At 43.2% G+C, this 14,022-nt stretch overlaps 1 protein-coding gene across 1 annotated transcript in view; it reads right to left on the bottom strand.

Moving 5' to 3' along the window:
• The window catches only part of SETX (senataxin), a 38,622-nt gene extending 24,600 nt beyond the window's left edge, over window positions 1–14,022 (bottom strand). The window contains exons 1-8 of the mRNA XM_070956598.1: window positions 13,974–14,022; window positions 8,926–9,106; window positions 6,305–6,503; window positions 4,949–5,058; window positions 4,225–4,444; window positions 3,332–3,448; window positions 1,761–1,932; window positions 471–561 (exon numbers count right to left, since the gene is read on the bottom strand). Coding sequence (XP_070812699.1) covers window positions 471–561; window positions 1,761–1,932; window positions 3,332–3,448; window positions 4,225–4,444; window positions 4,949–5,058; window positions 6,305–6,503; window positions 8,926–9,105 — 1,089 coding nt within the window. The 5' untranslated portion in view covers window position 9,106; window positions 13,974–14,022. The remainder of the gene's footprint in view (window positions 1–470; window positions 562–1,760; window positions 1,933–3,331; window positions 3,449–4,224; window positions 4,445–4,948; window positions 5,059–6,304; window positions 6,504–8,925; window positions 9,107–13,973) is intronic.

The raw sequence follows: 14,022 nt of genomic DNA, 5'->3' as shown, positions 1-14,022 counted from the left end.
ATGGACTCTGGGGAGGGTAGGTGGGAGAGGGAATACTTGGGGGAAAGCGAAAGTAACTGCTCTATCTCCCCAAGAAGCTGCTTCAAGGTCATCCGATTGTGAGAAGAGGGCAATGGCATGCCAACCTATCTTGAAGTGCCCATTTTGAAAACATTTTGCTTGAGCCTGATTGGTCACGGGGTCATCAGCGAAGGAAGGCAATTAAGGGAGGGAAAAGTTGAACTTTTTGGCGCACGATTCTCAGTTCTGGCAATGCATAGGGAGTTCTAATAAAATTATACCTTTCTCAACAAATGGAGCCAAGGATCGTTTTTATTTAGAGGTTTAAGTGGCAGCAGCTCTGACAAAGTCAGTGAACGCTTCCACTCATTCCTGGACCACACGTTTCTCAACCGTGGCAACTTGTCATAACTTCTAATGGTTGCTAAGTACTGAACTAAATAATACCATTTACGATGTTCAGAATTTACCTTGTGGGGCCTTTCTGGGTTGTAGTTATACACAATCTGGCTGCAGGTAATTGTTCCATCCCCGTAGTCAGATGGTGGTTCTGATTTTGTTCTGCAAAAGGAAGGGGGGGAAAAAAATCAAAGAAAAGCAGAAAACCAGCATGTCGTTTTTGAATTCTACGTCCCAGTGTACAACCAGGGACAATAAAAAATTATGCTCACCTTCCTGAAGCCTGGAATAAGAGAATGTGGTGTATTTGAACACACTGATGACCTGGTTACTGGTCAATTGGAAATCTATTACTTATATATTTCCTGCCCCGTATTAATTTTACAAATGATTCAAGGCAGCAAACAGGTCCAGCACACATAACAATGACAACCCTGTGAGGTGAGTTGGATGAGTGTGTGTGACTGGCCCAAGGTTATCCAGTTGGCAAAGGTGGGACTAGAATTCACCATCTCCTAGTGATCGGTCCAAAGACACCCGTTTGTGACTTTTGTGCCTGAGGTGGTCCAAAGTCACCCAATTGGCTTTCATGGCTAAGGCAGGACTACAACTCGCTGTCTCCTGGGGATTGGCCCAAAGTAACCCAGATGGATTTCACGCCTGAGCTGGGACTACAACTCCCGGTCACCTGCTTTGTAGCCTGGCGACTTCACCACTAGACCGAACTGGTTTTCAATTTGCAAGAAATGAAATTTAGGGATGTGGGGGGAAACGGTTCAGATCATTCACAGATTACTCCATGAGCAGAAGAGGCGTAGGGACCAAAGACAGCTCTGTTTCCGATTCAGAACAAAATATTGTTTTAAGTGGGACTGAGACAGCTAGAGAAGAGAAAGGCTTGTACAATTTGACCGTATGCATACAACACCACAGGGAAAATTGCTTGGGATTTGTTTGAGATAAGGAAAGGACATAACTCTGAGGGAGATATGGGCGCATTGCTTAAATCTGAGTCCTTCCTTTCCAGATTCCTGTCATTAGACAAATTCTTCGTGTGTCCAATCACACTTGGCCAATAAAGAATTCTATTCTATTCTATTCTATTCTATTCTATTCTATTCTATTCTATTCTATTCTATTCTATTCTATTCTATTCTATTCTATTCTCTACTCCACTCCTCTACTCCTTTCCTCTTCTTATTCTACTCTACTCTACTCCACTCCACTCCACTCCTATTCTATTCTACTCTACTCTATTCCATTCCATTCCTGTTCTTACTCTACTCTACTCCATTCCTAATTTCTATTCTACTCTACTCGTAATTTCTATTCCATTCCATTCCGAAGTAAAAGGCACAGACCTGGGGCAGTTTTGTCGAATACTCTCTATTTCCTTCTTATAGCTCGCGTTATTGATGATCGTCTGGAACGCCTGGACGGGATCCACCAACTGACCCCACACTTTGGACCCCAACTTATCCAGGATCACCATGAAACAGTGGAGGACGGGCCAAAAGGGGTCATGGATTTCACCTGGAGCAACAAAAAAAACCCCAAAACAACCAAACATAATTATTATCCTGGTTTCTTTGCTAAACTTCCAATCCTGGTTCCTTCCAGAAGCCGAAGAGGGCATATGGAGCATTCCCACCTTGTACGGCAAGCTGGGCTTAAGAGGGTCAGCGTCTTGAGGGTGGAGTATAGGCAGTCCTTGACTTACAGCTTTTCGTTTAGTGACTGTTCAACGTTACAACGGTGCTGAAAAAGGTGCCTTGCAACCGTTTTTCACACTTAATATCATGGCAACATCTCCATGGTCCCATGAACAAAATTTAGACACTTGGCAACTGACTCATATATATGATGGTTGCAGTGACCTGGGGCGGAGGGGTGGTGGTGTCACAGGAAGCCAGATTCATTTAATGACCGTGTGACTAACTTAACTGCAGCCATTCACTCAACAACCATGGCGAGAAAGGTCATAAAACACAGCAAAATTCATTTAACAGCCATCTCGCTTAGCCACAGAAATTTTGGGCTCAATTGTGGTCGTACGTCGAGGACTATCCATAGGACCTAAGACTCTACGTGTGGGTTCACCACCCGAGTCACACATTTCTGACCACTTTTGTGGGTAACGTTTCTCTGCGTTTACCTTAAAAACTCAACCAAACGTCGAGCCCTGAAAACCCATTTATTTCAACTAGCTGGGCTGGCTTGAGTTAAATTTTAAATTGATTTTAAATTGGGCTGTTTTAATTTACGGCCAAAATATTTAATTATTTTAAACTGCTTTTAAATTTTGTATGTATGTATTTATTTATTTATTTATTTATGTACTGTTTTTTACTTTGGCTGTTCACCGCCCTGAGTCCTATTTGGAGAAGGGCGGTATAGAAATAGGAACAAATAAAAATAAATAAAAATAAATAAACCAGAAAGTATAAATGGCCAAATGCTTTGCTAACAACTGTAGAAAGTTGATGTCTTTGCACCAATCCTCGGTCAACAACCTGTCCCATGGCCACCGTTTGAACTTATGAAAGACTTCTGATTAGAAGTTCTGAGTTCCACTTACCGCCCCGACACCCCAGTGTCACGTGATTGTGTTATGTCTGCACTGTTTGCAGCATCCCACAATCATGTTTCTGGGGGAAAAAAAAAAAAACCCCGCTCACTGCAAACAATGGGTTCATTTAACTATAGTGACTCCTTTAATGACCGCTGAAAAAAATGTCGGAAAATCAGGTTGAAGATGGGACGATGACCTGCTTAAAAACTGGCATGACTTACAACTGTAATTCCAGGCTCAATGGCGGTCCTACATCGAGGACGACATTGTCATCTGTTATTAAATGAATGAACCACTCAGCATAAAGGAATCATCAGCCCGGTTTCTGATCCCAGCCTCCAACGTTCATTCATGGATTACCATCTGTCTGCTTTCTCATGGTGTTCATGATGGACTGCATGAAGTTCTGTTTGTCTGGCCCCAGCAGCAACGAATCCATCGCTTGTTCTTCCAGCACCGAGAGCAGCATACAGAGCCCTGCATGAAAATCGCCCGAAATCAGACGTTAACTGGCCGCTTCACACAAGGTTTGGCAATCCACAGGATTCTTCCCTTACAATCAAACTTAATCAGAATAGAGCTGAAAGGGACCTTGGGAAGGGGAAGGAGGAGAGGGAGAGAGAGAAGAAATAAAAGGAAGGATGGATGGATGGAAGAAAGGGAGGGAGGGAGAGAGGGAGAGAGGAAGGAAGGACGAAAGAAAGAAAAAAGGGAGAGAGGGAGAGAAAGGAAGGAAGGAGGGAGGGAGGGGGAGGAAGAAAGAGAAAGAAAGGAAGGAAGGAAGGAGGGAGGGAGGGAGAGAGGGAGGAAGAAAAAAGAAAGAAAGAGGAAGGAGGGAGGAAGGGAAAGAGAGAGAAAGAAAGGAGGGAGGGAGGAAGAAAGAGAAAGGAAGGAAGGAGGGAGGGAGGAAGAAAAAAGAAAGAAAGAAAGAGGAAGGAGGGAGGGAGGGAAAGAGAGAGAAAGAAAGGAGGGAGGGAAGAAGAAAGAGGAAGGAAGGAAGGAAGGAAGGAAAAAAAAGAAAGAAAGAAAGAAAGAAAGAAAGAAAGAAAGAAAGAAAGAAAGAAAGAAAGAAAGAAAGAGGAAGGAGGGGAGGGAGGGAGGAAGAAGGAAGGCGGGAGAGAGAGAAAGAAGGAAGGAAGGAAGGAAGGAAAAGAAAGAAAGAAAGGGGAGGGGGGAGGGAGGGAGGGAGGGAGAAAGAAAGAAAGAGGCTAAAGCCAAATTCTCATAATAATCCCGCCATTCTCTCTCCTTACCCAGCCAATAGTTCTTGTAATTGCTGGTGTCGTACAGATGGGGAGGCAACAAGACCAGCCTAGTTTTCTCAACCCCCGATGAGCTGTAGATATCCGGGTTTTCGAAGAGGCCCAGTTCTACCACTTTGAACAAACAGATCAGCACTTCTTGGATGTCGTAATAATCGTCTCGGTCGACTTTGCCCAGGTTCCTCGCGGTCAGGATGGCCCACCGGCGGATCTAGGGATTTGAAGCACCCCCCCTTCAGATTACATATTTATTTTTATATATATATATATACACATACATATATATGTATGTATATGAATTCCGATCATGTGACTTTGGGGATGCTGCAATGGATGTTTTAAGTGCGAGGTCTGATTTTAAGTCGCTGTTTTTGGCTCCATTGTAACTGAACTAGTCATTAAAGGGATGGGTTTTAAGTCAAGCACTACGTGTGCGCCCAAATTTATTTTATTTATTAATCAAATGGAACTGACAAGGTGATTCTGCGGTTTATTGCACACTGAATAAAATGCAGCATAAAACACATCCCTTCCAACTCTGCTATTGTGTTATTCTGTTCAACAATAAGGGCTTTAAAATTTAAAATATTTAAATAGGGAGGAAGAGGTTTACCACACTAAGATCTCGCTGGGTACCAGGAAATGCAAAGAACTTAGCCTCTGGAGACGACAAACGTCAGCAGAGAAAGAAAGGAAACAAACCGGAGCGACTCACCGTTTCATTGGGGTGCACCATGAGTAAATAGATACCGGGATGTTTGCCAACTACTTGGTAGGAGTAGTTCATTTCCTCCATTTTGCAGAGAGCATCTACGCACAACTCGCCTGCAAGCGAGAGAGGAAACCGCAAAGTCAGGCAGGCATGCCACAAAAAATCAAGATGTTATACATCCTTCAGAGATCAAAGCCACCTTCGGGCCGGGGTGGGGTTGGGTGGGGAAATGCTATTTCTGCAGCATAAAGCACTGGTTTTTTTATTCATCTTCGGCCTTCCAAGGTCAAAGCTGCGACCTGCTCCTAGATCTTTGCTTTTTCAAAAGACAGAAAAGCATCTTTTTTCAGCACCCTCCCCCCCCCCCCCAAATAAAGGTTTTTGAAAAATTTGCAGTTTCAATTGATGGGATTGCTGAAAGTGCTGCGGAGGGGAAAATATTATCTGTCATTTTCACACCTCCTTGTCTACTTGGCTGAAGGAAGTCACGGCAATTTTGCAAGCTCTATTTTTATGCCGGCTGTGAACAAAACACAAGGTGAGTTTATCTAAAGGGTGATTAGAACGCTGAAGGGATGCTGTGAAGCAGGAACGTTGAAAAAAAGTTTTATTTAACATCTACAGATATAATGGTAGGGAGCTGGCAAAATAGGAACCCACAATGTCCAGGTGCAAACATCGATCTTTGGCGCTGGATTCAGGAAAGAAATCCCCCCCTGGATCCAACGACTTGGGAAGCTAAGAAGAAAAGCCTTAGACAAACTTGATTCTTACTGGTTGAGGAATTCTGGGAGTTGAAGTCCACAAGTCTTAAAAGATGTCAAGTTTGGAGAGCCCTGACTTAGATAAAAACAGCAAAAGGGGGAAAAAATTATTACTATTTTTTTGGGAGCCAAGTCACGTTCTCAAAACTTCTGCCCAAATGCAGAGATGTTTGACAACAGATATAAGCTGTCAAGATATAAATTGGACAGGTCTGAGAAGGTAAGACAAAGAATGCCTAGGAAATGACAGGTAGAGTCTTTGGACCTTAAAGTGATTTGGGGGGGAAAAATAATAATTAAAAGATTTGGCATTCCCTTGTCTTGTTTCACCAGGCTGCATTATAATACCTTTGAGCTTGATTGTTTTTTAGCAGACTAGGTAACATAATCAGTGCACTAAGGACCCCACAGTCCTCCTCCTCCTCTAAACCCAACTCCCTTCTAGCACTGATGATGTTAGTTAGTTGGGTCATGAAACGTCTGCAAGAGGACAACCAAGCTCAGAGAGCACCAAGGACCCAATAAATCTCGTCTCGAGCAGATGGTGGTGATCTCTGCCCATCAGCTGGGTCAAGAGCCTCCCTTCAAAACTCACTGAGGTGTTCATGAAGTAGCAGGTAGGGATACTTCAGGACTTCCAGCAAAGGCACCCGGAGACGTTTCTCAAACGTGTAACAGGAAGTCAAGGGAGTGACTCGGTCTTCCTCCACCAAGTAGAGGTCGTTTTCGTCCTCCTCCCGCATGGACTTCTCAAAGTGGTTAACGAGGCGGGAAACTTCCCAATCCCACAGGATCTGCAGTTGGAAATGCAAAGGGCAATTTGAGGAGGAGCCTTTTTTTTTTTTTTTTTGCTGAAACAAGAAAAATAATAACCGGTTTAAGGATCTGAAGATTAAGAAAGATGTGGATTGGGCCAAGGGATTTGCAAAATATTGAAGAGGTAGGAGGAACGGTATGAATCTAATTATCAGTTGAAAGGGAGGTCAGAAATCAATGATTTCTGTTTCTTAGCTTCAGTTTAACTTTTATTATAGGAACATTTGCAATAAATATATTTTAAAAACAGAAGAGCGGATAGAACATAGGTTCATAGCTCTGGAAGGGACCTTGGAGGTCTTCTAGTCCAACCAAGAGACCCTATTCCATCCCAGACAAGTGGCTGTCCACTCTCTTCTTAGAAACCTCCAGGGATCGAGCACCCATAACTTCTGGGTGTAAATTATGTTTATAATTTACTTGGTATGTTATGTTTATAATATACTTGGACTTCAGTAAAGCATTTGATAAAGTAGACCATAACCTACTACTAGATAAAAAGTAGAAAAATGTGGGTTAGACAGCATCACCACCAGATGGATTCGTAACTGGCTGACCAACTGCAGTCAACGTGTAGTCCTCAATGGAACTGCATCTACATGGAGGGAAGTATGCAGTGCAGTACCCCAAGGCTCTGTTACTGATCTTCATCAATGACTTGGACGAGGGGATAGATGGTGAACTCATCAAATTTGCAGATGACACCAAACTGACAGGAATAGCCAGCACTCCAGAAGATAGGCTCAAGACACAGAAGGATCTTGACAGACTTGAACATTGGGCGCTATCTAACAAAATGAAATTCAACAGTGAAAAAAGGAAGGTTCTACATATTTAGGGAAGAAAAACAAAATGTACAGGTACCGTATACGTGGTACCTTGCTCAATAGTAGTAACTGGGAGAGGGATCTTGGAGTCCTAGTGGACAACCATTTAAATATGAGCCAGCAGTGTGCAGCAGCTGCCAAAAAAGCCAACGCAGTTCTAGGCTGCATCAACAGAGGCCTTATAAAGTGGTATTAACATGTGAATGGTTAATACCATTTTATAAGGCCTTGGTAAGGCCACACTTGGAATCCTGCATCCAGTTTTGGTCGCCATGATGTAAAAAAGATGTGGAGACTCTAGAAAGAGTGCAGAGAAGAGCAACAAAGAGGATTAGGGGCCTGGAGGCTAAAATACATGAAGAACGGTTGCAGGAACTGGGTTTGTCTAGTCTAGTGAAGAGAAGGACCAGGGGAGACATGATAGCAGTCTTCCAATATCTCAGGGGCTGCCACAAAGAAGAGGGAAAGAAGCTATTCTCCAAAGCACTTGAGGGTAGGAGAAGAAGCAACGGGTGGAAATTAATCAAGGAGAGAAGCAACTTAGAACTAAGGAGAAGTTTCCTGACAGTTAGAACAATTAATCAGTGGAAAAAACTTGCCTCCAGAAGTTGTGAATGCTCCAACACTGGAAGTTTTTAAGAAGAGGTTGGACAACCATTTGTTTGAAGTGGTGTAGGGTTTCCTGCCTAAGCAGGGGGTTGGACTAGAAGACCTCCAAGGTCCCTTCCAACTCTGTTATTCTATATTGTATTCTGGAGGCAAGCCATTCCACTGGTTAATTGTCCTCAACGTCAGAAAATTTCTCTTGAGTTCTAAGTCCTCTTCTGAGGAGCTTCCATTCATTTCTTCTTGTCCTGCCTTCAGGTATTTTGGAGAATAGGTTGGCCCCCTCTTCTCTGTGACAATCTGACAAATACTGGAAGACTGCTATCATGTCACCCCTAGTCCTTCTCTTCGTTAGACTAGAAACACTGTGGCCAACTTCTCTAAATACAAACTAACTGGGGAGCTGATAATAACCACTTAAGATCAAAGTAATCATCATCAACGTTATCATTACAATTACCATCTTGATATGATAATGTAAGTACAATTATTTATTGTCTTTTGTAAAACAATTTGATACATATCTAACCACCCAGTGATGGAAGTTCTCTATACAAGTCATCCCTCTGGCAGAGATTAAAGAAGGGGGGGGAGGACCAGAAAGGACTTTACAGACGTTTTTGAAAATGTATTACTTAAAACGGACACAATGTTTTTTTTAAAAAAAAAAATCCACTCCAAACTTTAAACCAAGGATAAATAAACGGAAGTATCGAAGTGAAAGCAACTAAGCAACTGTCTGAGCCTTGCCCAGATACAAGATTAAGTACCAAGATTAAAATCTGTTCATTAATCATCAGTTCAAAAAAAAAAAAAACACATTTTTTTCAAAGTATGGTGTGTTATTTTTCTTTTTAAAAAAGAAAAAAACTACTTATTTCTGAAAGGCCAGAACCACGACAACGATGATAAGAATCGGCAAAATGCCAACCTCACTCGAGTGGACTGATGCCCGGGATTAGAATACCTGGTGCAAAGATGGGACCTCATCTCTCGCTTTGTGGTACTCCTCCACGCATTCCAGGCAGTAACAGAGGTCATCATTGGCTGCAGAAACATCATTCGGAGACAGGGCAGCAGAGGCGTAATTCGCTAGCAGCTTGACGGTGGTGGGACCACCTGGCGTACACCAGCAACATGTACTCATTCTACAGGGAGGAGGAAAAAGGAAGAGATGGTTCTGGTGGAAGTAGATTTGTAGCTCAGGGTTTAAATCTGGTGCTCTCTGAGGTTGGGTGCTTTCTTGCAGATGTTTCATGACCCAACTAGGGAACATCATCAGTGCTAGAAGGGAGTGGGGTTTGTAGAGAGGAGGAGGAGGAGGAGGAGGAGGAGGAGGGCTGTGGGTTCCTTGATGCTCTGTGAACTTGGTGGTTTCCTTGCAGACGTTTCATGACCCAACTAGGGAACATCATCAGTGCTAGAAGAGAGTGGGGTTTGTAGAGAGGAGGAGGAGGAGGGCTGTGGGCTCCTTGGTTCTCTCAGAGCTTGGTTGTTTTCTTGCCGACGTCTCATTAGATAGCACTGATGACGTTACCTAGTTGGGTAATGAAATGTCTGCAAGAAAACAACCAAGCTCAGAGACTACCAAGGACCCCATCGGGAAGTTGGTTACTGGATGGCACTGAAACGTTTAGCTATGATTGGGCGCATTAACTTTGGGAGATCAGCCATTACACACCTCTATAGATGCTACCTGTGTCCCATTTTTAAGCCTTGGTCCCTTTTTTATCTAGTTCTAGGTTGACTTTAATGTATTAATGCCAAATGTTTTAATGTTCTTATTGTTTTATACTATGTTTTCCTACTGTTGCAAGCTACCCATGGTCCCTTGATAGTTTCAACGCAGTAGAGGCTTCTGGGGTGTCAACGCAAGCCCCCATACCTTGAAATGCGATTTGTGCAGAAAACACAACCCCCCCCCCCCGCGGTCGCTCTCCCCAGATGCCAGCCCGTAACAACAGTGCAGACAAAAATAATTAAAGCAAGTCTTTGGGGTTTGCGAGGCATCGCAGCTTGTCCAGTTCACACCGTCACGTGGCAAAGGAGCCCCTCGCATTGATGGCTTGTAGGAGATTACAGTAATCATTACCAGTCTAGGCTAGTCTGAAATGATGCAATATTTGCCCCATGACAAAGAAACTTTCCTTAAGGCGGACAAGATTTATAGCCAGTGTGCATTTTGATTCAACAATTGACCAGGAAGGAAAAAAAGAATTAAAATTCCCTAAGGGAGTCTCATTTTCTATTCCGTGAAGGACTGGAAGGTGCAGCACAGAGAGAAAAACAGTAGAATCGGTGACAATCCAGCCCTGGTGGGAAATGCTAAGGAAAGGAGTCATTACCAGGAACAAACAGAAATTCCTGCGGCTAAAGAAAAGCAGACCACAGAGAGATTTTTGCTCCGGGCTGCAGAATTTTTGCCCTTAATTCAGTCTGTTCTATATAAAGCACGGATGGCAATTCACACTATCTAGCAGAAATGATGGCCGTGATGGTGAACCTGTGGCATGCGTGCCACAGGTGGCCCATGGAGCCATATTGGTGGGCACACAATTGTACTAGCTCAGCTGCAGCGCGCATGTGCGTGCCAGCCAGCTGATTTTTGGGTCTTCTGGGCCCACTGGAAGTCAGCAAACAGGCTGTTTCCGGCCTCCAGGGTAGTGAGGAAGGCTGTTTTTGCCTTCCCTAGGCTCCAAGAAAGACCCTGGAGCCTGGGGAGGGAGAAAAATGGGCCTACGGGGCCCACTGTGCCATTGTGTGCCAAAAGCAAGGGAAGTGTGTGACCCCCCCCCCCCCCACGCTCCCACGCTTTTGGCACGCGACGGCAAGGTTAGCCCTCACTTGTGTAGGGTCTCCTGCTTGGGCAGGGGGTTGGACTAGATAACCTACAAGGTCCCTTCCAACTCTGTTAATCTGTTAACAACAACCAAACAGAGCTGAGCGTCAAGAGACAGCGGAGGGAGAAAGCTACTTTTAAAAACAGCAACTGAACAAGATTCTACATTTCAGGAATAAAGTTCAAGATTGGAGAATGGAAGTTATTTGCGGGAGGATCAAAATGTACTTCCACATTATAGGCTTCAAATTCTCCAGAAACTCCTAAATATGTCTGCGCTTGTCTCCTTCAAGGGCAGAGAAAAGAGGAAGAACCTATTTTCTCCCCCCACCCGCTTGGCAAACTGACAGAAACTTTTGACAATGAAATAATACTGCACAAATCCATTCTGAAATCTATCGCAGTTGCTGAACAGTTGCCTTATTTTATTAACAATACATTTCACCTTTTATTGCTTTCGGATTCCTTTCTCAATAGAAGCCACAAAACCACAAACGTTCATGCGTCACGCTAAGCCACAAACTAATTCACAAATCGTGACATCCGACACGAAAAACAAATTGTACATTCGATTTGGATTGAAAAATCCAGTCCAATGCAGCATGCCCATAGTCCCGTGATCAACATTTGGACACTTGGCAACCCGTATTTATGACGGTTGCAGTGTCCTGTCGGTCACATGAGCCCCTTTTGAGACCTTCTGACAAGCAAACTCAATGGGGAAGCCAGATTCACTTCACAACTTTGTTACTAACTTAACACCTGCAGCCATTCAACTTAACAATTGTGGCAACAACAACAACAACAAAAGTTGTAAAATGGGGCAAAACTCACTTAACAAATGTCTCGCTTAGCAACAGAAATTTTGGGCTCAAATTGTGGCCGTGAAGTTAAGGATTAATTGAATTTAGCAGCTCCAGTTCATTCGGGTGAAAAAGAAATCTAGCAAAAATAACCGGCCCAAATCAAAACTTACGTAAGTTTCTCTCTTGGGGATCCTTCACGTTTCCTTCCTTGTACAGATCTAAATTCGTATTATCTCTCATTTGTTTTCTTTACCCTCTATGACAGAGGGGGCAGTGTGTGCACACGTGGGTATGTTTATGAGAGAGAAAGAGATTAGTGTATTTCTCTCCATAAACAAGTTTGGAGATATATATACACACACAGAGGAGTGCTGCCATTTCAGCACTTGGTGAGGGGAAAATTCAGCTCTAAGGGGGACACTGCAGCGCCTGCTGTGGGAATTTTGGATTCTGCAAGGTCAAGGTGATGAGATAGCCTACTTAGGTAGTACTAGGCAAGAGGTTTAGATTGGACACAGCTGGCCTTAATAATTGGAGAGAGAGAGAGAGAGAGAGAAAGAGAAAGAGAAGAGGAAGGGAAAGAGGAGAGAAAGAGGAAAGGGAGAAAGAAGAGAGAAAAAGAGGAAGGAGAGAGAAGAGACGGGGGAGAGAGAAAAGGGAGAGGGGGGAGAGAGAGAGAAACGAGGGAGGAAAAAGAGAGAGGAAAGGGAGAGAGAAGAGCGAGGGGGGAGAAAGAGAGGAAGGATAGAGAAGAGAGGAGGGAGAGAGAAAAGAGAGAGAGGGAAGGTAGTGAGACTCCCATTTGCCTCTGCCTTAAGAGCCCTTCCTTGCAAAAGGGGGAAAAGTCATGGAACTCCATGGGTGCTTTCAAAGGAGCTCTTTTCTATACCTTCAATCCTCTTCTCCCTTTCTTTCCTTTCCTGCAAAGAGGGTGGGTGAGTGGGGAACAGATTCGTGTGTGTGTGTGTGTGTGTGTGTGTTGCCTTTAGGGACTCCCTGGCGTGCCTTTGAACTTGAACTCCTCCTCCTCATCTGTTTCCTGCCAAGGGGGGGGGGGAACACAACTTCCACAGAGTCTATTTTGGAGTAGTTGCACCAGTAGAGACTAAACCAATTTCGTTATATACATGATGTACAATGACAATAAAGGCTATAATAATATTTTAAAAAGATACTTGGTTGATCCCTAGGACGCTGGCAGCAGCCCGTATCAACCATTAGCACCAGTCAATGGTACTTGTGATGCATTTTTGAATGTTCAGTTGACTGAGTTTCATGTTTAATGAATAAAAGAGATAATAATAATAATAATAAAAAAATAACATTTTTGAATGTTCAGTTGACTGAGTTTCATGTTTAATGAATAAAAGAATAATAATAATAACATTTTTAAATGTTCAGTTGACTGAGTTTCATGTTTAATGAATAAAAGAATAATAATAAATAATATTTTTGAATGTTCAGTTGACTGAGTTTCATGTTTAATGAAGAGATAATAATAATAAATAACATTTTTAAATGTTCAGTTGACTGAGTTTCATGTTTAATGAATAAAATAATAATAGTAATAATAATAACATTTTTAAATGTTCAGTTGACTGAGTTTCATGTTTAATGAATAAAAGAATAATAATAGTAATAACATTTTTAAATGTTCAGTTGACTGTTTCATGTTTAATGAAAAGAGATAATAATAATAATAATAAATAACGTTTTTAAATGTTCAGTTACTGAGTTTCATGTTTAATGAAAAGAGATGATAATAATAATAATAATAAATAACATTTTTGAATGTTCAATTGACTGAGTTTCATGTTTAATGAAGAAAAGAGATAATAATAATAATAATAAGTAACATTTTAAAATGTTCAGTTGACTGAGTTTTTAATGAATAAAATAAATAATAATATTTTTCCTGCACTTGACACATACATTCCCCATCCCTTTCCTGCAAAAAAAAAAAAAAAGGAGTGGGGGGGAGAGCTTGGCCTCAATGGGGGTGCAAAGGGAGCCCTGAATAAGAGGAGTGGGGGGACAAAGTGGGGGGAGGGGTGTTTCCACTCCCAAGACAGCCTCCCCCCCTCCCTCCCTCCCTCTGGGGGGGGCAAACCAAACTGAGGGGGGGGAGTTTTCTTCCCCCTCTTTCTTGCCTCCCCCCCTCAACCCATTCTCTATGAAGACACGTGAATGCAGCCTCGTGGGGAGGGGGTTAACCCGGGTTTGAGGTGTGTGTGTGGAATAACCTCCATGAGGGGAAAGCTTCTCTGAGGTAAAAAAGGAGGGGGGGAAAGACCCTCATTTGGGGGGAGGGGGAAGCGAGGAAGCCCCCTCCCCTCAGGTGTTTTTTTGCCCACCCACCCCTTGCCTCACCTCTCCCACCGGGTCCTCGCGTGGGCAGCCGCCGGCCCAACCCCGCTGC

The sequence above is a fragment of the Pituophis catenifer genome, unplaced genomic scaffold, assembly GCF_029215685.1.
Source record: "Pituophis catenifer annectens isolate HBS135680 unplaced genomic scaffold, rPitCat1.0.hap2 SCAF_109, whole genome shotgun sequence".
NCBI classification, from domain to species: Eukaryota; Metazoa; Chordata; class Lepidosauria; order Squamata; family Colubridae; genus Pituophis; species Pituophis catenifer.
The sequence above is the reverse complement of the archived record's forward strand: the minus strand, read 5'-3'. Positions and strand labels throughout refer to the sequence as shown.